A 20,409-nucleotide genomic window follows, 5' to 3' on the forward strand; every position below is an offset into this window, starting at 1 on the left:
ATTTCATTTTCTTTTACTTGTAACACAATTCATTAGTATAATATATATACGGAGGAACTGGCTGGTGTAGATAGACAGTTCCTCATGCAAGCAATTCAAGTTCATTTGTCTACAATCTACTCTCAGTAGCTCTTTGTTAGAACAACCTGTTGTTGACAGTGAACCCGTGTCTGAGACGCTTGTCACAACCTTCGATCATCCTGTCATATTCACCTTCGGCGTACTGCCTTGCAGTCTGTATCCATTCCTGGTGCAGGTTGTAACATTATTGTAATAATTAATTAGTAGTATGATGTATAGCATATCTTTAATTTTATGATATTAATTAAATCATTTATAATATTTTAATTTGTACTTTAATTTCAATTTTGATTTTGATTTTTTATTATTTACAGTTTTATTGTCAAGGCTTGATAAATAAGTTCTGCGACAAACGTGTGACGAACCCCTATTGTCACAGTTAACCCAACGGCAGGTCGCGCAGTATGTGGGGCGCAGGACGTCCCCAGCCAATCATTAGGAAAGTCAGGAGACAGCCAATTGGGGCTGGCCAGAAGTGCTATGGCGCCAAGACCCACCAGCACTCTGCAGGATGCAAGATGCTCGGGGTGATCGAAGGCATAGCACGACGAGCACTTTACAGGATGCAATGTGCTAGGAGTGATCGGGGCCATAGCAGGGTTAGCACTTCACGGTCCCAAGGTCTATATATACGGAGGAACTGGCTGGTGTAGATAGACAGTTCCGCAGTATGCAATACAAGTCACAATCGTTGGTATTCAGACTATTGTGATTGAGACAAGCCATTGTTGTACACTGTTTAGCTGTACCGAACCAGGATTGTTCAGAAGTGCCTTCAACCAGTATCCCTTTCAGAGGTTCTGTACAGGGGTTCGTCACATGAGGTTACTAGTAAACTTATTCTCGATGCCTTCAACGTGTTTTCTTTATAGCTTTTTTCAATGTTACCCCTTTATTACCTATTTGTTCTGCTATGCTTTCTTCTGGCCCCTGATCGATAGACATTGTTTCTTTGTTACTGTTGCTTGCCCTTTTGCCCAGTGGTGGGTTCAGTTCTGAACCCCGAGCAACCGCTCCCCGCTTGACATCGAACATAAGCCCATTTCTGCCTCAATCGGATATTACACTTTCCAGCACCACCCCCTCTTTTCTCACGGCACTTGTTATTAAACACTGGGAACTCAAATCACCGTCTATCCATAAAGAATGGAGCTGCTCCCGTCCCCGTCAGACCATGGTCGCATACCACCGTTCCAAGTCATATTATCATCGACTTACACATCTTAACAGAAGTCCTGCTTTGCATTCTGTTACATTGACGATGACTTCCACGAGTCACATCAACATCTGGGCTGTTCTTGCTGCCACAGTCCAACTAGCTGCAGGCATTCCTTTGTCACCGGCCGCGGCAGACTGCAACCGCGCCGTTCTGGCAGAGGCAGCAGACGCCTATGTTGCTAGCCAGAAAGCTGGCAGCCTGGCTCCCCTGCAAGAATTTGTTGCCAGTGGTTGGGAGTACGAGGAGAACAACAAGCGTATTGATGCAACGAAGTCCGTTCTGACACAAGGATTGGCCATTGACCACCGACGTACCATCTATGACCTCGTCGACTGTGCCACATTCACCGAGCTCATTGCCGCAAACAACCCACAGCCACATGTGATTGGCACTCAAATCCGCCACGGTGCGGACGGCAAAGTAACCCTCATTGACAGTGTCGTCTCCACGACTGGGTCATGGCTCTTTAATGCTCAAAATACGCTCGAATACGCCCTTCAGGAGAAATGGGACATCATCCCTGAGGGAAAGCGGGACAGCAGAGAGAAGATCAAGGCGGCCGGCGACGCCTACATGTCGATGTGGGATGATGCCAAAGCCTCGAGCCTCGTTCCCTGGGGGGCGCCGTGTGCGAGGTTGGAGGGCGGCGCTTATACAGGCAGAGGTGATGAGGACACATGCAGGCAAGGAATCCCGACAAACAGTAGCCAGGCACCCAATACGCGCCGCCGCTATGTTATCGACGAGTCTATGGGGTCTGTCAATATTCTTTGTGTTTGGGAGCACATGATGAACGCGGCCGACAGTCATGAATTCCGCCTTGAGAACGGAAAGGTACGATATATTCACACTATGACTGAGTGTGGAGGCCGAGTATGCAGGCTGTAGGGAGCAAATAGCGAACTGTAGAGGAGCAGCTATTATTCTGCTGAAGCATGTTCAAGGTCTTGTTAATCGATTGGTTTATGGTGTAAATTAGGTAGGCTTACGAAAAGCACAAAACCGAGATGCTCCAGGCTTTTAGAAAATCATGATGCTTAGTACCTGTGCTGTGGGAAGCGGCTATTCTCATTGTCGAGAGGGGAAGCTCCTGAATATATGTGAAACCTCAAGGCACATTTGGCATTTGTGTGATGGACCAATCCGGCCTTTCATTATTCCGTCCAACTACCAAGCAACGCCAAGCAGATGCTGTCAAGACAGCTATTGTATATACACCACATAAGCATCACCCTCGTATCAGGCCCCCCCTCCCCCCACCAAGACCAGTATCATAAAACTGATACTACGCTAGATACATACATGCACGCTCAAATAGTGACCAAAATAACTCACTGCCTTCTTAACACCCAAAGAAAACCGATACATAGAGCTAAAACCTGCTCGAAATCAATCCATGTTTAAAGCCTCCCACTGACAGTGATAGCTACGAACAAAAACTGTGTCTGGACCTCACCAAAAGCTGCACCACCCTATATAGTGCTGGCAGAGATTCTCAAGCTTGGTAGCCTCAATGATCAGCTTATTAACCTGATCTTTAACAAGAAGCTCTTCGTTCGGCTTGAAATCACGACCCGTGAGTTTCTGGGAGACCCGGTCAAGCACTTCGACAGCCCGCGCATTTTGCACCTCCGCGATCTCGATGGGGCCATGGACACCGTCATTGGTTATGCTCGGGAGCGGCGCGGCGGATGAGTTTGTACGCGCACGGCTACGCGCCCCGGTCAAGCCTTCGGGACCAGCTTGTGCTGCCAGGAACTCAGTCGGGGCCATCGGAGCCTCCAGTATGGAAGGCCGACGCACCCGTGCTGCCTGGGGCCCGGCAATAGCTTGCTCTCTCTCCGAATTGAAATGTGGTCCAGCGGGACTGGCCGGGTTGGTAAGACGCCACGTGAGTAGCGGGTCGTGAATGAACTAAAGATACAAGTTAGTACAAGACACGATATGTGGCTATAGGTGGTTCAACTTACAGCCTCGAGAACGGCCATAACGCTCTCCTTATTGTCACGCAAGACTCTCATCACGTGTTCGCATGTAATCCGGAAGCTGCCCTCGATGTTGCTAACCTCCATGGCATAAGTAAGCATGCGGGTAAGCCTAAAAGGCACCCGCTCCGGGTACTTCTCACGCTTCATCGCCACCTCAAAGCAGTCGCCAAAGTCAATGTGAATGATCTTGCCCGTGATGCGGTCCAGCATCAGGTTGCTCGGATGACGGTCGCCCAAGCCCAGGATGTACCCGACCATCGACATGACGCCGAGGGAACGCGTGTAATTAGTTCGCCTGTCTAACCAGGCTTCGGAGCTCTTGCTCTTTAGCCACAAGACCCGGTACAGATCCTGACCCGTTGTGTTATCAAGGGCATACCCAAACACTTCCACCTTCTGCATGAGTGTGAGGTTATCGTAGTCGGGCGCCATCTGAAGCATGATCCGATGCTCGATGTTAAGGAGAATCTTTCTTGACTCCCGATAATCACGGATAAGCTGGTGGATCGTGTCGCTGTCTGGGACCCAGCCGAGAAGACCCGAGTTCTGCGACAGCGGAATAGCCGGGTAACGTTGGATGTTGAGATGGCGCTTGTAGCATTCCGAGTCGTTGGCCAAGAGCGTGTTGCAGAGGCCGAAGAGCTGCATGACACGCTCATCCTGCCTGATGTCCTCATGACCTTTGAGCAAGAAAGTGTACGTCTTACCGTCACTTCCAACAATGTCAAGTTTTCGCGGACGTTGCTTGCTGCTGATGACCGTAAAGGTGCCGTCAAAAGACATGATTCGGACAACCTCTTGGCCGCTGCGATACGTTCCCGGCACCGCGAGCTCCAGGTCCCTGGCCTGGAGCAGGTCCGGAGAGCAGTAGGTCAGCTCCAGTGTGGTCATCTGTGGAAGCTGTCGGCTGATACGACGGAAAACCTGGTAGTACAAGTCCCAGGCTTGGTTCAGGTCATTGACGTCCTCTGTTTCGCGATATTGCCGGCACCACTCGCGAGCCTCACCCAGATCACGGCCGAACGTCTGTGTAAATGAAACCTCCCGGAGGGTTTGAGGACCCTTTTCGAGCAGGTCGTGAAGGGGCTCGAGGGCATCAAACATTCCCTTGATATTGTGATCGCCAAAGTAGAGCCGGGAAGCCTCCTCCAGACCCTCATGCCATAGCTCGTGCCAGAGGACCGCGGTCCTAATAAGCTCGCGGCTCACCGTCTCTGCCTGCTCGACCAGCTTATGACTGTGCTGACGGATTGTCTCCATAATGACGCTGGCGGTCTTGGACCTGCGCGTGCTTTGTCGCGACTTCATGGCAACCGTCAAGGGGTAGACTAACGCCTGGGGGTGCGCACGACCGACATCAGACAACAGAGCATGGATTGACGCCTGAACCTTCTTGTTAGGTTGGGTAATGCGAGCGATCAACTGTGGAATGACCTCAAGCCAGGTATCGACGTTGACATGATTGAAGCCCTCTGTCACAGTACCGGCGACATCGGGGTTGCCACCATATGTAAGCCAGAGTGTGAGCAAACGCAGCGTGTCTTGCAGAGAGCTTCCCGAAGAGAGCGAAATAGACTCGAAAAAGCCATGCACAGCAGGCACGGCATACTGGATGATGACGCCGCTGTCTAGGTCCTTGCGAGATCCAAGGGCCTGCACCACTTCGAAGTTGGCCAAGGCCCAGGCATGCCAGGCCTTGTACCAGCGGCGATGATAATAGGTGGCCTTGTAGTAGCAGGAGAGGATGTCTTTGCGCCGTGTGTATTGCCAATCGTCCTTGTTCAGGGCAATCATCCAATCGCCCTGGCGGAGGTAGCACTTGGCAAGCAGCACCGTTTGTTCTGTCCAGTGACGCTGCACATCCGGGCTGAGTAATGCCGCCTCGTCGAACTCGGAAAAGGTAGAGGCCTGATGTAAGCCGTCAATTGCACCGTTACCGGCCTGGGTGGAAGCGGCTAGTTGGTGTCTTGCGCTCTCTACCCTGTGGGCCGTCTCGTCAGTGAACTTGCGAAGGCAGTACAGCGTTCTCTCGGCGATGGTTCGGTCAGTGTTTCGCATCGCCGGCTGCAAACCGACCTCCCACTGGTACTTGAGTACTGCATACAGAACCGGAGACGCAAGTCTCTCGGCATCGGGGTCTATGGGGCGGTCGTGCCAGTGAGGGATCACTGTGTCCAGCGGCACATCCGACCCGATAAGCTGTCTCAGTGACTTCTCCGCCAAACCCATCCGTCCAGACTTGCGGCACAAGTTGGCGAACTTAGTCCACATGTGCATGTTCTCTGGTGGCGTGAGCACGAGCGACCGGAGTCGCAGCATGCGCTGCCATACCTCAACGTTTCGCTGGCACCCCTTGAGACGAGTCTCCCATGTTGCCCGCAAACTGGCTTGCTTTTCAGCATCGCACTGCTTGTAGATGATCAATTCTTCCAACTCTGCAAGCATCTGAACGCGCACAACAACTTGGTATGCCCTGTTGTAGGATTCGCTCACGAGGGCGCTCAGCTCTGTATCGAGACCTTCTCGAGCCTGGTCGATGCAGCCCAGGGCTTCTCGGAACTGATTGCGGTGGAGGGCTAAGATGGCGCCGAAGAAGGCGCGATCTGGTGAGAATCGCTTCATAGACTTCAGGTAGTTATCCATAGAGTCCCATTTCCCGAGCCCCCAGGCAGCCGTGGTGGCAAGGCCTGCGATCATGCGTTGAACCTCTGGTGCCGAGTTTGACCATGTCTTGCCAGCCAGCGAGGCTAGCGAATCCCACTCGCCCAGCGCATGGTAGCAACGCATCTTGCCCATGACGATGTCGACCGGTGTGGGCTGGTCAGGCGGAAGCTCGCGTTCGCGTTGGCAGTAAAAGTTAAGCGCCTCATCCCAGCGCTCCAGCTTCTCGAACCAGCTTTCCCGCAGCGTGATCCCGTCCTTGTACGCCTTCACCTTAGTCAAGATACCAATGGCGGCATCGGACTGCTGCAACTGATTGTTGATCACAATCAGGGCTTCGACCGCGTGACTGTTGTGGTCCTGAAGAAACTCGAGTTCCTTGTAATGCAGCGCTTTGGCATAGGCGTGACATCTTGCCGCCTCACGTCCCAAGGTTCGAATGTCGATTGGTAGGGCCTTGTCATCATGTTCCATGAACTCGGCAAGGTTCAGCAAAAGGCCCAGAAGATCAGGAGGCACATTCTCGGATTTGATTGTGTTTTCGATGTTGGTGATCAGTTCCTCCTGCACGAGCATTAGTAAACTTGCCGGGGGATCGCGGCAACTCAGTTCTTGGCCTACCTGAAATTGTTCGTACAGCTCGCTCCAGCATGAGACGAAGGCAGAGTTGAAGAGCTCCCTTGCCAGTGGCTGATAAGTGCTTGCCAAACTGGCGCAAGCTCGGAGTGAGTGATTCGGGGACTCGGAAAGTAACGTCGTGCTAAACTTGCGGAACCACTCGTGCCAGTCGTCTTTAGTAGACTTACCCTTGGTTTCCCAGGCTTGCCGTAAATGCATGGGGTTGAGATCCAACTTCTTGGGCGGGCTGTTTTCAGAGGCATGAAGCTCGACTGCATTGTCCTCGAAGCGCGGCGCGAGGTTAGGCGGTAATGTTTCCCCTTTCTTGAGCTTTTCGACGGCCTTGTCATAGTTGGAGTGTTGGAGGCCGTATGTTGAGATGGTTTTGTGGACGGTGTGTTCAAAGTGCAAATAATCACGCCCCAGCTGCAACATGAGGGCACATAGCGTGTCGAGGGCAGCCACTCTTAGACTTGGTTCGTGGCTGGCAAGGACCCGGGTGAGGGGGTGGATAATTTTGGACGCATAGTCGTTGAGATTCACCATGCTCGAGAGCTTGCCAATCGTTTCAATGGCAGACTTGCGCAGAAACATGGGTTGGGCCGAGTTGTCGAAGAGACGTACCAACACGGGGATAATGAGGTGCATATACTCCTCGGCGCTTGAGCCGAACACCAGAAAAGCATGAAAGATCTTTTCGGTCGGTTGCCGCTTGGTGGTGGTGTCCTTTTCCAGCAAGCCGAGCATCATCGGGAGGAGACTGGCAAGGTAAACCTTGAACTCGCCCTCTAGGGAGCGTGCAATGGACTCGATCAACGACATGATGGTGGTCTGGAGCGAATATGTCGTGTCCCAATACTCCTGGAGAACCTCGATGATGTCCGGGAGGTAGACCCTGATATGCTGACGGACAATTCCAACAAGCCTACTAAGGTGGTTGAAATAGAAGTCGAGTCGCGTTTGGCTCGAGGCGCGGATCACGGCGATAAAGGCAGGCACCACACGGTCGAGGAACTGGACACACTTGAGCCCAAGCGTGATGAAGATGCTCATGATGGCATCCACCACGTTTCCGTGCCACTGCACCAACGACTGGTCTTTGAGGATCTGGAGAAGGGCATTAATAACAACGGTTGGGTAGTAGTCCTCCTGTGAAGGGGTTAGCCCGCCCATCATGAGGGACACATCAGTTAGTTGGGTTGCTTCGGTTTGCTTCTGTGTGCGCGGCGCGCGATCTTCGACCTGCTGTTCTGGGGTTTTAGCCTTGTTTTTCGACGTTACTTTGCGCTTCTGCTTTTCAACCACTTCAGGAGGGGAGTACGGTCCGAGAAAGAGGGCGACGTTGTCGTTCTCGTCGTCCGAATCATCCGAGTCTTCCATGGTTGGAGTAGCAGAGGACAATGCGCTGAAATGGGCGTGGCGAAGGGGAACAAAAGAACAGTTGCGCTGTACCTGATATTTGTAGGGATCGAGTGCTCCCAGGATGCCCATCACCTTGATGGTTTCCTGTCGTAAAAGCCCGCGCTGAGGCTCACCCCGGATGATGGACTGCAGGATCTCAAGAAGTTGGGGATACTCGAGGTAGGGTTTGATGACATAGCCTGTGTTACTGGCCAGCTGACCGAGGGTATGCAGGGCTGCCTCCCGTTTAACTGGTGCGCTTTGATCCTGCAATGCGTCAATGATGATGGGCATGAGATCCTTCTTGTAGTTTAGCATCTCTTCTCCACCAACGGTGCACAATTCCCCGAGTGCTTGGAGGACAGTCGCAGCAACGGACGGGATCAGGTCGCGAGCTTTTGGCAGCAACACTTGGGTGATGGAGTTGACGTATGGTTTGACCAGCTCCTGAGCGTGCCGTGTGAGAAGACTGAGTAATCTCGAGCTTTCCTCCTTGCTCCGAGCCACATCTGTGTATTCAAGCTCTGTCAACATCTGAATGATGGTTTTTCGCAGCTGGGGGATAACATAGGCGGGATTGTGGCGAGCCAACCGGCCTATGATGGACACGGCCACCTCCCTGACGGCAAACTGTTCATCGTGGAGCGCGAAGAACAAGGTGCGTATATTCTCAGCCTTGGCGAGATGCTGGTCAAATCGCTCGTCAAGGGCTGCTAGCAACGTCTGCCGTATTTTGGGTTCGGGATCCGAAACACCCACAGTCAGGAGTCTCTCGATGACATCGGCGACCACCTGGAGGGCATGATAGCTTGTCTGGTTGACGATTGGGTCACGCACATAGAGCTGGCAGCAGGTGAGGGCAGCAGCCTCACGTGTTTCTGGGTCATCATCTTCGACGTATTTGATAGCGACGTCGCGGACGAATTCGTTCAAGACATGGCCTTGAAAATCAAAGCTGCCGAGCGTGTTGAGGGCCAACTTGACTTCATCCTTTGTCCGCTGGTGAGCAAGGGGGTCCTTTGGGTCTTTGGGAATATGAGGTATGGAAGCGAGCGAGTTTGGATGGGGTGCACCCAGAGGTCTGAAGGGTTCGCCGCAGAGAACTTTGCTCAGCATGTCCAACAGGCGCTCTTGAATGGTGGCTTTGACTGGGGGGATGTAGAACGCCATATCGACAAGGGCCTGTGTCAGTTTTGGCGTGAGCTCGCAGGCGAAGATGGGATCAAGAAGCGCCTCCATATACTTGCTCATTGTCTGACCCACGGCGACGGCCAATCGACTGATGCAGTCAAAAACAGGATCGACCGAGCTTCGTTTCCGGGACTGTACACTGAGACCCTCGCGAATATGGATGAGAACGCCGTCTAAATAGGGTGTGATTGCGCTCTTGACCGAGTTGGCGATGTTGCCAATGGCAAGAAAGGCGTCGTTGCGGTCCTTGTCCTTCTTCAGCATGCCCCCAAGATACACCATAAACATGTGCAAATAGCTCGCCGAGAACTCTGTCGGTGCATAGTTGGCCAGGTCCGGGATCAAAAGCACAACCGTCTTGCGGATGGCGGGATCGCGCGCGTCTTTGTGGCGGAAGACAATCTCACAGGTCTCTTGGTAGTGAGCCTGCATGTACATGCCACCCTGTTCAAGCAGCTCCTTGAGCACAAGAAGCGAGGCATGGATAAACTCAACCGTGTTGATCTTGAGCCCCTTGATCGCCTCGTTGAGCATCTTGTCCATCCAGTCCTTCTTCAGCTCCTGGTCTCGCTCACGAATGATTTTGAAACAGGCGCTAACGGTCTCGCTGGCAGTCTCGCGAATCAAGAGACGGGAGTCACGAAGGCCAATCCAAATCTGTTCAAAGACGTAGCCCACATAGTTGTACATCAACGTAGGCGTGTTTCTGGCCAGCTCGCGAAGCACCAAGACTGCCGAGTACCGCCGTTCCTCGATTCGGTCAGACTGTAGCCACTCAAGCGCTGTTTGAACTTCGGAATCGACCAGTTCGGAAATCAAGGAACCGCCTGGCTTGCATAGTTTTCCAAGGACGACAGCGGCCGGCTGCATAGAGTTGATATCGCGGCCACGCAGGATGCTGCCAATGTAGTTCTGGAAGCGGGTGTACTTCAAGGCTGGTTCTATGCCGTCAAAATCGACCAACGCATCCAGGATGTAAATTCCACCAAGACGGTCATACGTATCGGGACCTTGTATCAATAGATTCGTACGCTGATTGACATTATCGAAGAAGCGCTGGAACTGTTCGGCACCCATCTCTGATATCTCGTTAGTACCTAGAGTCACTCTTGTAACACAGACTTGGAAATAGCCTCACCCTGCTTGGCAGCATTGACCAGGTCTCTGATTTGGCGCGCGGCCCGTTTCCTTTGGTTTTCATCATAGTTTCTGCAATGCAAGCCAAACATTAGCAAGAAAGCAGCATTGAGCGCTCAGCAAACGCAAACACGAACCGATTCCTGATCTCCTTGATGTGTTGGTCCAGCGAGGTAGCTGTCTGATCTTTGACGGCGGACATCTTGTCCAGCCCTGGCGGTTTCTGCCGTTCTCTTCCTGAGGGTAGTGGATGGCCTCGACAAGCAAGCGCTACGTCGATCGCCGACAACCCATAGTCGATCGACGAAGAGAGCCGCAAGAAGGGCCAGGTTTTTGGGCTGCGAGTCCGCTTCCAAAAGGGAAAACTTGGGAATGGCCGGGGGACTGTGGTCGTGAGACACGTCGCGGGAGGTCAGACTCGGGGTCTTTTGGGTGGAAGGCTGAGTGAAAGTATGGATGCTGGCGGGGACGGGGACGGCGTCCAAGTTATGTATAGGGTGCCACGGCGAGAGGTAGAGAAGGAACTTCGTCGTTGGGACCGGGCGCGCGTTGGATTGAATAAATGCAGGCAGGGTTTGAGACAAAGGTGGCTGGCTGGTTGAGAGGTAAAGTGAAATAATCCACTGAGATGGCGTCGCAGGAGAGGCTGCATCACCTGCACCCTTCTAATGCTTGTCCAAACCAAGAAGCTTAGGTCGGACGGAGGAGTGGGTGTCGTCGGTCGGCAGCGCAGTTGAGTTGCACTGGGGCCCCACTCTTGCAACGCTGTCACTAGGGCGAATGCATGCTAGTGCCCGTTTTGGCGTGCTGGGAAGACGCACTCCTCTACACCAAGTATTCAGATCCTCAACTTCAACTTTCCACCACAGAAATCAAACCCACTAGCCTTGCGCTCTCAACGAACTTACTCTTAGACAGCTCTTACCATGGGAAACGATGGAGGATCCATTCCCAAGAGGCGTGAATTGGTCAAAGACGCAGCCCGCGCGCCAACAGTAAGCGAGCTCAAAGCAACAGCACACGAGAGTCTCAACCACGCTTGGACTCATGATCCCCTCACCTCGGAGCTTCTGGATCTCGAAAATGCCGTGTCTGACTGGCGTGGCCGCCTCTACAACTACGAATCCATTCTCAAGGGCCTGATGCCGGGCGACAGCGATGACACCAAAACCACCGAGTCAGCGAACGGCGAGTCCCCGGAGGCTACTTTCGCATCTACCGGTATCAAATCTCTTCGAGATATTGTTAAGCTTAAGGTCAAACGGTACACATCCCCTGGAACAAAGGAAAAGGGAATATGGGCCTGTCCGGTGACGCTAAAGGAGTTGGGGGCATCCACCAAATCTGTGTACCTTGTTCCATGTGGCCATGTCTTTGCCGAAACAGCCATCAAGCAGATACACGAAGAAGTCTGTCCGGAGTGTAGCGAGCCGTTTCACTCCGAGGACATCATCCCTATCTTGCCAACTGAGAAATCCGACATGGAAAGACTAGCGGCAAGAAACGAAGCCCTCCGTGCAAAGGGCTTGACGCACAGTTTAAAGAAGGATAAATCATCCAGCAAAAAGAAACGCAAGGCCGACGAGGCCAATGGCACTCGCTCCGCAACAGGAGAAGAGGACACTGCGAAGGCAACGCCCCAGTCAGCCACCTCGCACCGGGTGAATGGCATCAACAATGCCATGACAGCGTCGCTTACTGCCAAGGTGCTTGCTGAGCAAGAGGAACGCAACAAGCGGAGGAAACTGGCTGCTACAAGGAACTAACAAACAATGTATCTTTCAATTGTGCTTTGCAAGTGTCGCTATACGTAATATACCCAAATAAATACAATTGCACTATACACGCGCCTGACCACACCCTCCCCCATCGTGTCTCTATAGCTCGTTTTTAATCGGCACGCCGGGCTCCTGAACATCTTCACAGGCAGCTGGGGAGCCGACCTCCATCCTGTACACGCACTTCTCAGCCTCTACCGTGCGCCAGACCTCGTCTGTCTCAGCACAGCCAAGGTAAACGTCGGTTCTCCTGTTGGGCCCGTTCCAGCACCCCTGCCCATTCTCATACCGCAAAACCAACCTCTGGCCCTTGCCCAGTCCCTTGCCGTCAAGTCTCTCTTCCTCATCCACAAACTCCTTGTCAATGCGCACAAAGTTGCCCATGTTGGTATTCCCATGGCCCTTCTTACTCTTTTGGGTGGTCTTGTCGAACCAGCAGAGCTCATAGTCATATTCGCCAGCCTCACCGCTGATGCACTTGCCCTTCAGGGCACGGAAAACATCATCAGGGCCATAGTCCTTTTCGAGCTCCCGCTGCTCCTCTTCCAGCTGGCCCAGCTTTACCGAATGTGCATTCGTGGCAGAATCGCGGGCCTCCCTTGCGGCTGTGACCAAACGAGACTCTCCGCCACTGGTAGGGTTGTCAGCAAGGATGCCATTCTCGATCGCCCAAACCCGGAGGAGGTTGAGCTTCTGGTGAACATAGTCGCGGACTGGCACTGGAAGATAGGCCTCCCAGTTGTACACTACCGGTTGTTAGCTGAGCCTCCGTGTCTGAAAATTGGATGCAGGTTTGAACAACTTACCGACGTCAACATCGCTCGCCTCGCCAGTCTCAAACTCGGCCCAATTGATTCCAGATGTTTCACTATCCTCTTTTAGCACCTCCATGATATCGGAGTCGGCGAGGTCTCCCTTGGGCTCGCTGGGCTGTCCTGCAGCGTAGTCTTCCCAGGCCTTGACCGCAGCCTTGACGCCCTCATCGTTGAAGTTAGGATTGTACTCCTCCTTGAGCTTGGTGAGGATGTCCTCCAGTTGGTCGACCTTGTCTTGAAGATCATCCCGCTGGTCCGTGACCTTGTCCAACGTATTTCGCAACTCATTGACGCGGCTTTTGGCCAGAGCAACGAGAACACCCAGCTTGCCGCCCTGGCCTTCACTCTTGACGACCTTTCCTCTTTCTGAGCGTTCCACCTCATCAAACTTGGCCTGCATTTCTGCCTTCTTGGCGTCAAGGTCTCGCACCTCTGTCTTGAGGTTCGCAATCTTAACCTCCACTCGTCGGCGCAGCTCACGGGACTCCTTGACCAACGTGCGCCTCTTCTTCACCGACCGCTCCTTGTTCTGTCTCCGTTGTTCCTCCAGACGTCGATATTCTTTCCCAATAGCATCGCAACGGTTTTCACACTGGACACCACCGGCATGAGTGTTCTCGTCGCTGCCATCGCAACATAGCTGGTAGTCGCAGACGCCATCGTTGACGTACATGAAAGGGAGGTAGCTTCCAACATGACCGGCATTGACGCACCAGAAGCCGGGGAGGGCGGCGGTTGTGTTGGTGGTGCCGGTTACGGAGCCTGGAAGCGGCTGTTCTGGAGATAGGGGGTCAATATTGGCGCAGGCGGCGGTCCCAGGTTCGTCCGAGCCATCGGGGCAGTCGCACGAGTCGTCATTGACCTGGGACGCCTTGAGGGTGATGGAGGGATTGCCGATGCATGTAAAGGTTGTTTTACTTTCGAAGAACTTGACAACTACGGCGGCACAAGACAGGTTGCTGTTAGCAGCAACATCCCGACTGTGGCTAATGGAAGTGTCGACGAAGGGGACTTACACTCGGGTCCAACGCCCCGCGGCAAGCTCTCTGATGCAGCGAGACTGCCGTGAGCAATGGCGCCCAAAAGCGCCAATGCGCCTGTCCTGCGCATTGTTCGGGGCCTGAATTGGGTAACGGGTGACGGGGACTTGTTGCTACCTTTTTGCCCCAGGGGATGTTGAAATCTCAAAGCCTCACTAGGTTATCAAGACTGGACGGAGCTGTGTCATCAAACTTGCAGTTCCAGCCTCGAACACAGGACAGCTTGCCAACTTCCCGCCCAGCCCCAGTTCAAGTTGCACTTGAGACACCTGGCAGCTGTCAGGGGAGGGATGGCCGGTCACGTGAAAGGAGAACCTTGGGGGACAATTTGCCTGCCGGAACAGTGCTTATCTCCTAAAGGCCCAAAACGTGGGGTAACCCCACTAAAAAGAGAGATGGGCAAAAAACTCCAGCTCAAAGCTGCTGCCCCGCCATCTTCATCACGGACAACCCGCCGCTGACATTCTAGCTTCAACCGAATACGCAAGCAGCAGTCCCGTCTGTACATAGCTGTATTCACTGTAGCGGCATCACATTTAGCATCATGCCGTCTTCCGGCGACCCTCTCGAAGCACTCACCACCGTTGTGTCGGATGCGCTCACCCTCATCGGCCAACTTGAAGTAGTTGTTTCGGGTCTCAGCTCCCAGGAAATCAGTACCACAGCCTCCCCAGGAGTTCAGCAGTCGCCAGGAGGTGGTTCCCTCGATGCACTTTCATTGGCACACGATTCGGCTACCCTCATCAGAGCACACGCCACAAAGATCTCTCTTCTTATTATCAATGAGCCCTTCACGCCAACAGCCATCACCAAAGTTGTACGAGAGCTTATAGCTGGTCCCCTTCCTGGTTTGGCAGCTTCTGCCCAAGAATGCACAGCCAGACGGTATACACGGGCAATTCAGAAGGATCTAGCTTGGAAGGTGGCCCGCGTGCTCAAGGAGCTCCGTGACCTGCTATCCCAGATTCCCAAGGACGGGAAAATCCTGAAAGATGGCAAAAAGAATGCAGCGGCTGGTGCAGCCGGCGGCAAGGGCAGCATTGCCGCTACTGGTCTGTTATGGGCTGCGTGCGACGACCTGATGGCATTTTGCAAGCGGGGATTTGGCGGCAACTTGGTCTACAAGGTCGACCAGTTACGTGAGACGCTAAAAGATGTTATGGAGGAGTTGAAAGAGTGGGGCGAGGAAACAGGAGACGACGGGGATGAAGATGATGACGACGAGGGCGACGATGGTGTTGCAGGGATCACCAACAACCTTGGGTCTGCTTCCCTCTCTGCGAATGCAAGCACCCAGGCCATGTTGGACGACCTGATGAACTCTCAAAGTTACATCCCACGAGACGACCCACACAAAATCAGAGATCGTTTGGAATCATGTCTCAGGCGACTACGCCTGACCTCTTTACTTTACCAAGCTGCCGCTAAGCGCAGGCTCAAGCCATTGCCGCACACCCCTCCAACATCAGACTCCAATGTCCCTGCTCGCCTTGATGAAGTCTTGGCGCTTTTGAAGGGAATCCCAGAAAGATTTGGGAACCTTGCGATGGCTTTCTATGACCTTGATCCTGACGAGATTGACCGTCTAATGGACCAATGCTTCTTTGATGCATTTGCTGCCTCGGAGCTGCTCGTCAAACCATGGGATGGCCAAAAGGATGAATTCACCGACTGGGCCCTTAAATTTCAGGTAGAGATAAAAAAAAGCTAGATATTTTTGGCTGATGAACCACAAGAAGTTGCCATCCTGTGTCTCGCCTTTTCAATTTGCATGGTATCTGGCCATTGCCAGTCCTAAAGATTATTGTATTAATGTACCAGAACACCAATTGTTAATCGATATATTAGTTTAAGAACCTATCACATTACGCTATACCATTCAACTGCGTGAGTTGTATTTTGAATCAGTAGCAGACCTTCCATCATGAAGTCGAGGAGCTTTGGTAAAGGCATTGTCTTTGCGTTCTCATCTTAGATATCTTATCTTCTACATAATTCAAGTTTCTGAGACAAGGGAAAATAAAGAAAATATATGCTAGAGGTGTTATTCTAAATTAGAGACCTTAATTATCATGCTTATCCCCCAGGATTATGTTGATCGGTGTTTGTTGTGTAAACAATCAACCCCTGGGTCAGGGGCTGGTCTTAGCAGGGATAAAAAGACCCAAGGACTGCTTATACAAATGAAAGACATCCGCCACCAATTGCATGCTGGCCATTATCATTCCCACCATGACAATTTTGTTGCAGTCTCCGCATGACTGTTTGCACTTGTGGGTGAGCTGGCCTCCATGCCCTGGTGGAATTACGCTCCTTATATCACGAGCATGAAGATGACTAGATACCTGCCACATGTTGCAGCAGCAAACCTGTGCAGAAGTTTGAGTGGGTCTGAAGTGAAATCACCCCTGATATATTCCGAGAGTGTGTTATGAAAACACGAAGGTTGTCAAATCTGGAAGTTGCACTGCGATAGGTAGAACAGGCTGAAGTGTACCATGCAGTTCTTGTAAGGTATGCAGCAAGGCTCTGGGGGAAAGGATAGTTTATCTTGGGCGTCTATCAGACTTGCTCCCCTGGCTTTGCTCGAAATAAATGGCTTAGTCGCTCAGCTGGATTGAGGGTCCATGTGTTGTTCACCTGAAGAAGCCCCTCGACTGATAGCCACATTGGAAGCTGCCAGACTCTGTGGTCGCGTATCATGTGTATGTCAATTCAAGACACCCCTCGCCTGATAGACGCACTTGAAGCTTTTAGACTCTGTAGTCGCGTACCGACAAGCTCTATACACCATAGCCGCGTATCACCAAGCCCTGTACACCGTAGCCGCGTATCACCAAGCCCTATCCACTCTCCCTACGTCTCACTTCTGGGGACCACAGGAATAACGCTTCGTTATAGTCCTCTACACGACCAGCGAGAAAGAGTTTCATATTCTCAACTTGCGGCTTCGAATTCTACCCCGAGACCGCCAGCTCTAGGGACCCTTCTTCGCATCTTCAGTTCCTCACAAGCTCTAACTCCATCTTCAAATCTTCCTCTTCTTCTGATTTATTCCGGGTTCGATTCTCCGAGCTTCGATCGCCAGCTCATACACTTTCTGTCTGCCTTTAAACCCCTGAGCAGATACAACTCCGAGGTCCACGTACCAATCTTTCATTCAACTTGGGCAGCTCGAAAATCAAGAACCACAACAGCCAGCTTTGATCACACCATCCTACAACTTCTGTTTCTCTTTTGAGTCTCTGAATTGATCCAAGCCAGTAGCTGAGCGTTCACTTCCTCCTGAGTTTGTTCCGAATCGAATCAGATTTCACATCTTGACCACCAGTTCTCACAGCTGCTGCTCACCTTTCGATTTCACGGGCCGTTTTGATTCTACAAACAGATAAAGTCTCTACCCAGCCTTCAATACGATCCTGAGCTTGAATTACCCGAATCCAAGCACTCCGAAGAGCACGTTTCTCCAGCACCGGAAGCATTTCGACTCCGGTCTTGAGCAGTTGAACGACTAGGATCAAGAGAAGCCAACAGCAAGGACGATAGGAGCAAGAACTTACGAGACAATCAAACCAAAGGTCTGAAGCTAAAGAGCCCAGTCCTCCACCCATCATCGACATCAGTTGGTGTGCTATTCCAACATCGATCTCAAGCAAGAACACCCCCCCAAAGAGATCAGCCATCAACCAGGAATCGGGTAAGCTTGAGAACCCAGCACTTCCGGGAGGGTCCCAGCCTCCGCCGCCCCAGCGGCATCATCGCCTTCGATGGGAGTCACACCTGGGACTTGCCAAAGGCAACCAGGGTGCTCTGGAGGGGCGCCATGCGCCAGAGCTGGGGACGGCTGGTTGGGTGTGGGATCGCGGCGTTGCTCCTCTTTGCCAATCTCTTCATGAGCGTTGGCTTAGCTCTCTTCCAAGCCAAGGGCAAGGGCAAGGGCAAGGAGGTGGTCAAGTCTGTGTCGCGCCGGTCGCTTCTCGAATTTGACTCGCTTGAGCATGGGAAGCCCGTGGGAAGCTCTGGTGAGGGAACTAGAGGCTTGGGTTGTCGTTCTGACACCCAGCACAGCATCTGGTCCGAGATGGGCACAACAGCGCCACAGCCGTATAGCCCATTTGGAGTTCACTACCAGGAGCCATCACGGCGCTGACCTGCCCTCGTGGGAAAGGGGAGAAGAAGGACAAGAAGAAGGACAAGAAGAAGGACAAGAAGGACGACGAGCTTGGGACAGGAGAAGCTCAGGATGAAGAAGAGGACACTGGGGCGTGGTGTCGAAACCCTCAACGCTGAGGCTAGCAGATGATTAGAATGGGACGGAAAATAACCCCCGGTGTTGAATTTGTGTTTGTTTACTTGGGATTGGATCATGAAAGGGGGTGACGTAATATAATGTAAAAGTAGCAGGCCAAAGCGCCTAGGTCGTTGATTTGTCTTGTCTTCCAATCCTGTGATTATTATGAACGCTTGCTATATATAGGCCATCCGAGATCTTCGAGTATAACTATCAGATAGCTCGCGCCATCCGAGCTCTACTCTCTCTATACCTCTTCTCCTTCCCAGCTGTCTTCCTCCTCTTTTTCCAAGATCTGTTGAGGTCACCACGATTTTCCCAGAACCATTTTTGAAAATCACTGGCAGGCTTGTCGCCTTCCGGTACACCCGACCGAGTAGTGGATGCACCTGGCTGCTCGTTGCCTTCACAGAGAGAGTCTTCATGACCACCATCGTCCTCCATATCCTCATCATCGTCATCCCATGGCTTAAACCGACCGCCTGTTGGGTGTGCCGTATCTGGAGTAGGCGCTGCGCTGCGGATGCCCCTAATCTCGAAGTCTTGGCGTGTAAAAGGAGTCATGGGGATCTGGAGCCCATCGGCAGCTGTACCAGCATCCTCATTGTCATTGTCCCCGTCGCCACCGCCAAAGAAGCTGAAGCCCTTTGACTCAGTTCCTCCCTCGGCTGTCTCACCGTCGGTATGCTGAGAACGCTTGTACAATGCTTCCAGAGGGTGTATTGTCTTGGGCTCGCTCGGGGTAGCAGGAGGGATTTTGATAGCCAAGCTCTTGACCGAACTTGACGATTTAGGTCTAGAAAGCTCAGGGCTGAGTGTTGATGGTAAGGGTGAACTGTTGTGTTGTGGTGTTGGGCTAGGTTTTGGTTGCGCTTTGTGGTTGGGGGTTGACGCTGCTTTTGTGGGCGAAGAGGGGCTGTCAGACTCGCTGTCGCTGTCTGACTCCTCACCACTGCTACTGTCGTTGCTGCTCGACTCGCTCTTACTCTCGCTCTGCTCCACCTTCTTAGGAGCTGAGATCCTGAAAGTTGGAGGGGGCGGGGTCACGGTCACAGCCTCAACCACATTGCCGTCCTCGTCCACCCATCCCTTACCCTCGACAAACTCCAAAGGTGGTCTTGAAGGGCCGGATGACACTGTCGTCTTGAGAAAGGTCGGGAATTTCGTTGTATTTTCGAACTCGTGAACAACTACTTCGCGAAATTTGCCCTTCTTCTTCCTCTTGGATCCGGTGTCGTCTTCAGCCGATGGTACGGCATTCGCAGGCAGGATCGTCTTGACCAGACATTCGGCATGATCCGTGTATTTTGATCGCTCCTGTTTCTTCTTTTTGCCCTTGCTGTCCTTCTTGTCCTTCTTCGACCTCTTTTCCTTGGGCTCGTCGGCAGTGGTCCATCCCCTCTTGACCTTCCTGTCGTTGTCGAAAACAATGCCGCTGATCTCGTCATTGTCGCGCTTTCCCTTTTTGGAATTGTCTTTTGCTGGGTGCGCGTCGTCCTTGACCCTCTTGTCCTTCTGTTCTTTGGCCATTGCCTCGTCGCCGAGAGGTTCTGGGATCCTGGAGGGCTTTGCGCGCTCGATGCGAATCTTGACGCCCCGCAGAATCGAGCCGTTGAGTTTCTTCCTGAGTTTGTCGGCGTCTTCGTTTGGCAGCTCCAGATAACCGTACCGCTTGTCGGGAAAAGTGTCGAGGGTGTGGTAGGAGATGTTGCGTGCCTTTGGAAGGAGCGCTGACGAGAGGAATACTTTCAGCAGGTCGGCGTCCAGCGGCGTAACGTGTAACCGTACATAAGGTGGCGCCTGGTCGAGGCCTGGCTGAGTTGATGGTGTTTGTGAGCCACCGATTGCTGTCATGGCCGTCGGATGTCCAAAGCCCGAGTCCTGGGAGGGAGGTCGTCGAACTATGGCGGTTGGGCAAAAAAAGGACGGGAATGCGCTCGGTTTGCGAATGCGCAGAGAGCAACCTCTCTCTCAATCTTTCTCTTGCCCAAAAATAATCCAATGGATCTGCAGCTCACCGCTTTGAGAGACCCACAGCTGCCAACCAGCTGTGGTGGCTTGGCACTGGCTCACACCAGCAATATCCTTTTTCAGACATCTCTCAGCGAGCCACAGCTTCCAAATAATACCCGTGTACCAACTGCCCTTTCCACCGGAGACAATGATGCGAGAGACCGTGATCTCCAAAA

At 52.6% G+C, this 20,409-nt stretch overlaps 6 protein-coding genes across 6 annotated transcripts; 3 read left to right on the forward strand and 3 right to left on the reverse strand.

Moving 5' to 3' along the window:
• Positions 1–1,227: 1,227 nt before the first annotated feature.
• QC762_409620 (uncharacterized protein) lies at positions 1,228–2,317 on the forward strand (the record flags this gene model as incomplete). The annotated part of the gene is made up of 2 exons (XM_062890419.1): positions 1,228–1,247; positions 1,312–2,317. 2 exons carry the CDS (start codon positions 1,228–1,230, stop codon positions 2,186–2,188), a joined length of 897 nt encoding a protein of 298 aa, XP_062743326.1. The 3' UTR covers positions 2,189–2,317.
• A 35-nt stretch (positions 2,318–2,352) lies between these two features.
• On the reverse strand, positions 2,353–11,019 carry TOR1 (phosphatidylinositol kinase-related protein kinase tor1). Its single transcript, XM_062890420.1, has 5 exons — positions 10,434–11,019; positions 10,298–10,368; positions 6,571–10,238; positions 3,271–6,513; positions 2,353–3,214 (listed from the first exon to the last, which is right to left on the reverse strand). The coding sequence occupies exons 1-5, from the start codon at positions 10,496–10,498 to the stop codon at positions 2,753–2,755; spliced, it is 7,509 nt and encodes a 2,502-aa protein (XP_062743327.1). The 5' UTR covers positions 10,499–11,019; the 3' UTR covers positions 2,353–2,752.
• Positions 11,020–11,222: 203 nt separating this feature from the next.
• Positions 11,223–12,062, forward strand: rtf2 (Replication termination factor 2; the record flags this gene model as incomplete). The annotated part of the gene is made up of 1 exon (XM_062890421.1): positions 11,223–12,062. One exon carries the CDS (start codon positions 11,223–11,225, stop codon positions 12,060–12,062), a length of 840 nt encoding a protein of 279 aa, XP_062743328.1.
• QC762_409650 (uncharacterized protein) lies at positions 12,050–14,147 on the reverse strand. Its single transcript, XM_062890422.1, has 3 exons — positions 13,906–14,147; positions 12,881–13,825; positions 12,050–12,820 (listed from the first exon to the last, which is right to left on the reverse strand). Exons 1-3 carry the CDS (start codon positions 13,997–13,999, stop codon positions 12,174–12,176), a joined length of 1,686 nt encoding a protein of 561 aa, XP_062743329.1. The 5' UTR covers positions 14,000–14,147; the 3' UTR covers positions 12,050–12,173.
• Positions 14,148–14,364: 217 nt separating this feature from the next.
• On the forward strand, positions 14,365–15,640 carry QC762_409660 (uncharacterized protein; the record flags this gene model as incomplete). The annotated part of the gene is made up of 1 exon (XM_062890423.1): positions 14,365–15,640. Exon 1 carries the CDS (start codon positions 14,474–14,476, stop codon positions 15,638–15,640), a length of 1,167 nt encoding a protein of 388 aa, XP_062743330.1. The 5' UTR covers positions 14,365–14,473.
• Positions 15,641–18,433: 2,793 nt separating this feature from the next.
• QC762_409670 (uncharacterized protein) lies at positions 18,434–20,074 on the reverse strand (the record flags this gene model as incomplete). Its single annotated transcript, XM_062890424.1, has 1 exon — positions 18,434–20,074. The coding sequence occupies one exon, from the start codon at positions 20,072–20,074 to the stop codon at positions 18,434–18,436; it is 1,641 nt and encodes a 546-aa protein (XP_062743331.1).
• Positions 20,075–20,409: the final 335 nt, after the last annotated feature.

The sequence above is a fragment of the Podospora pseudocomata genome, chromosome 4 (genome assembly GCF_035222375.1).
Source record: "Podospora pseudocomata strain CBS 415.72m chromosome 4, whole genome shotgun sequence".
Lineage (NCBI taxonomy): Eukaryota > Fungi > Ascomycota > Sordariomycetes > Sordariales > Podosporaceae > Podospora > Podospora pseudocomata.

Bases quoted from the DNA above. Each gene is read 5' to 3' on its own strand.
- TOR1 (XM_062890420.1), bottom strand. From the start codon at position 10,498: ATGTCCGCCGTCAAAGATCAGACAGCTACCTCGCTGGACCAACACATC. The intron at 10,369-10,433 runs GTTCGTGTTTGC...CTTGCATTGCAG, and splicing joins ATCAAGGAGATCAGGAATCG to AAACTATGATGAAAACCAAA. The intron at 10,239-10,297 runs GTGAGGCTATTT...ACGAGATATCAG, and splicing joins GGTCAATGCTGCCAAGCAGG to AGATGGGTGCCGAACAGTTC.
- QC762_409650 (XM_062890422.1), bottom strand. From the start codon at position 13,999: ATGCGCAGGACAGGCGCATTGGCGCTTTTGGGCGCCATTGCTCACGGC. The intron at 13,826-13,905 runs GTAAGTCCCCTT...GTGCCGCCGTAG, and splicing joins GCGGGGCGTTGGACCCGAGT to TTGTCAAGTTCTTCGAAAGT. The intron at 12,821-12,880 runs GTAAGTTGTTCA...AACAACCGGTAG, and splicing joins GGCGAGCGATGTTGACGTCG to TGTACAACTGGGAGGCCTAT.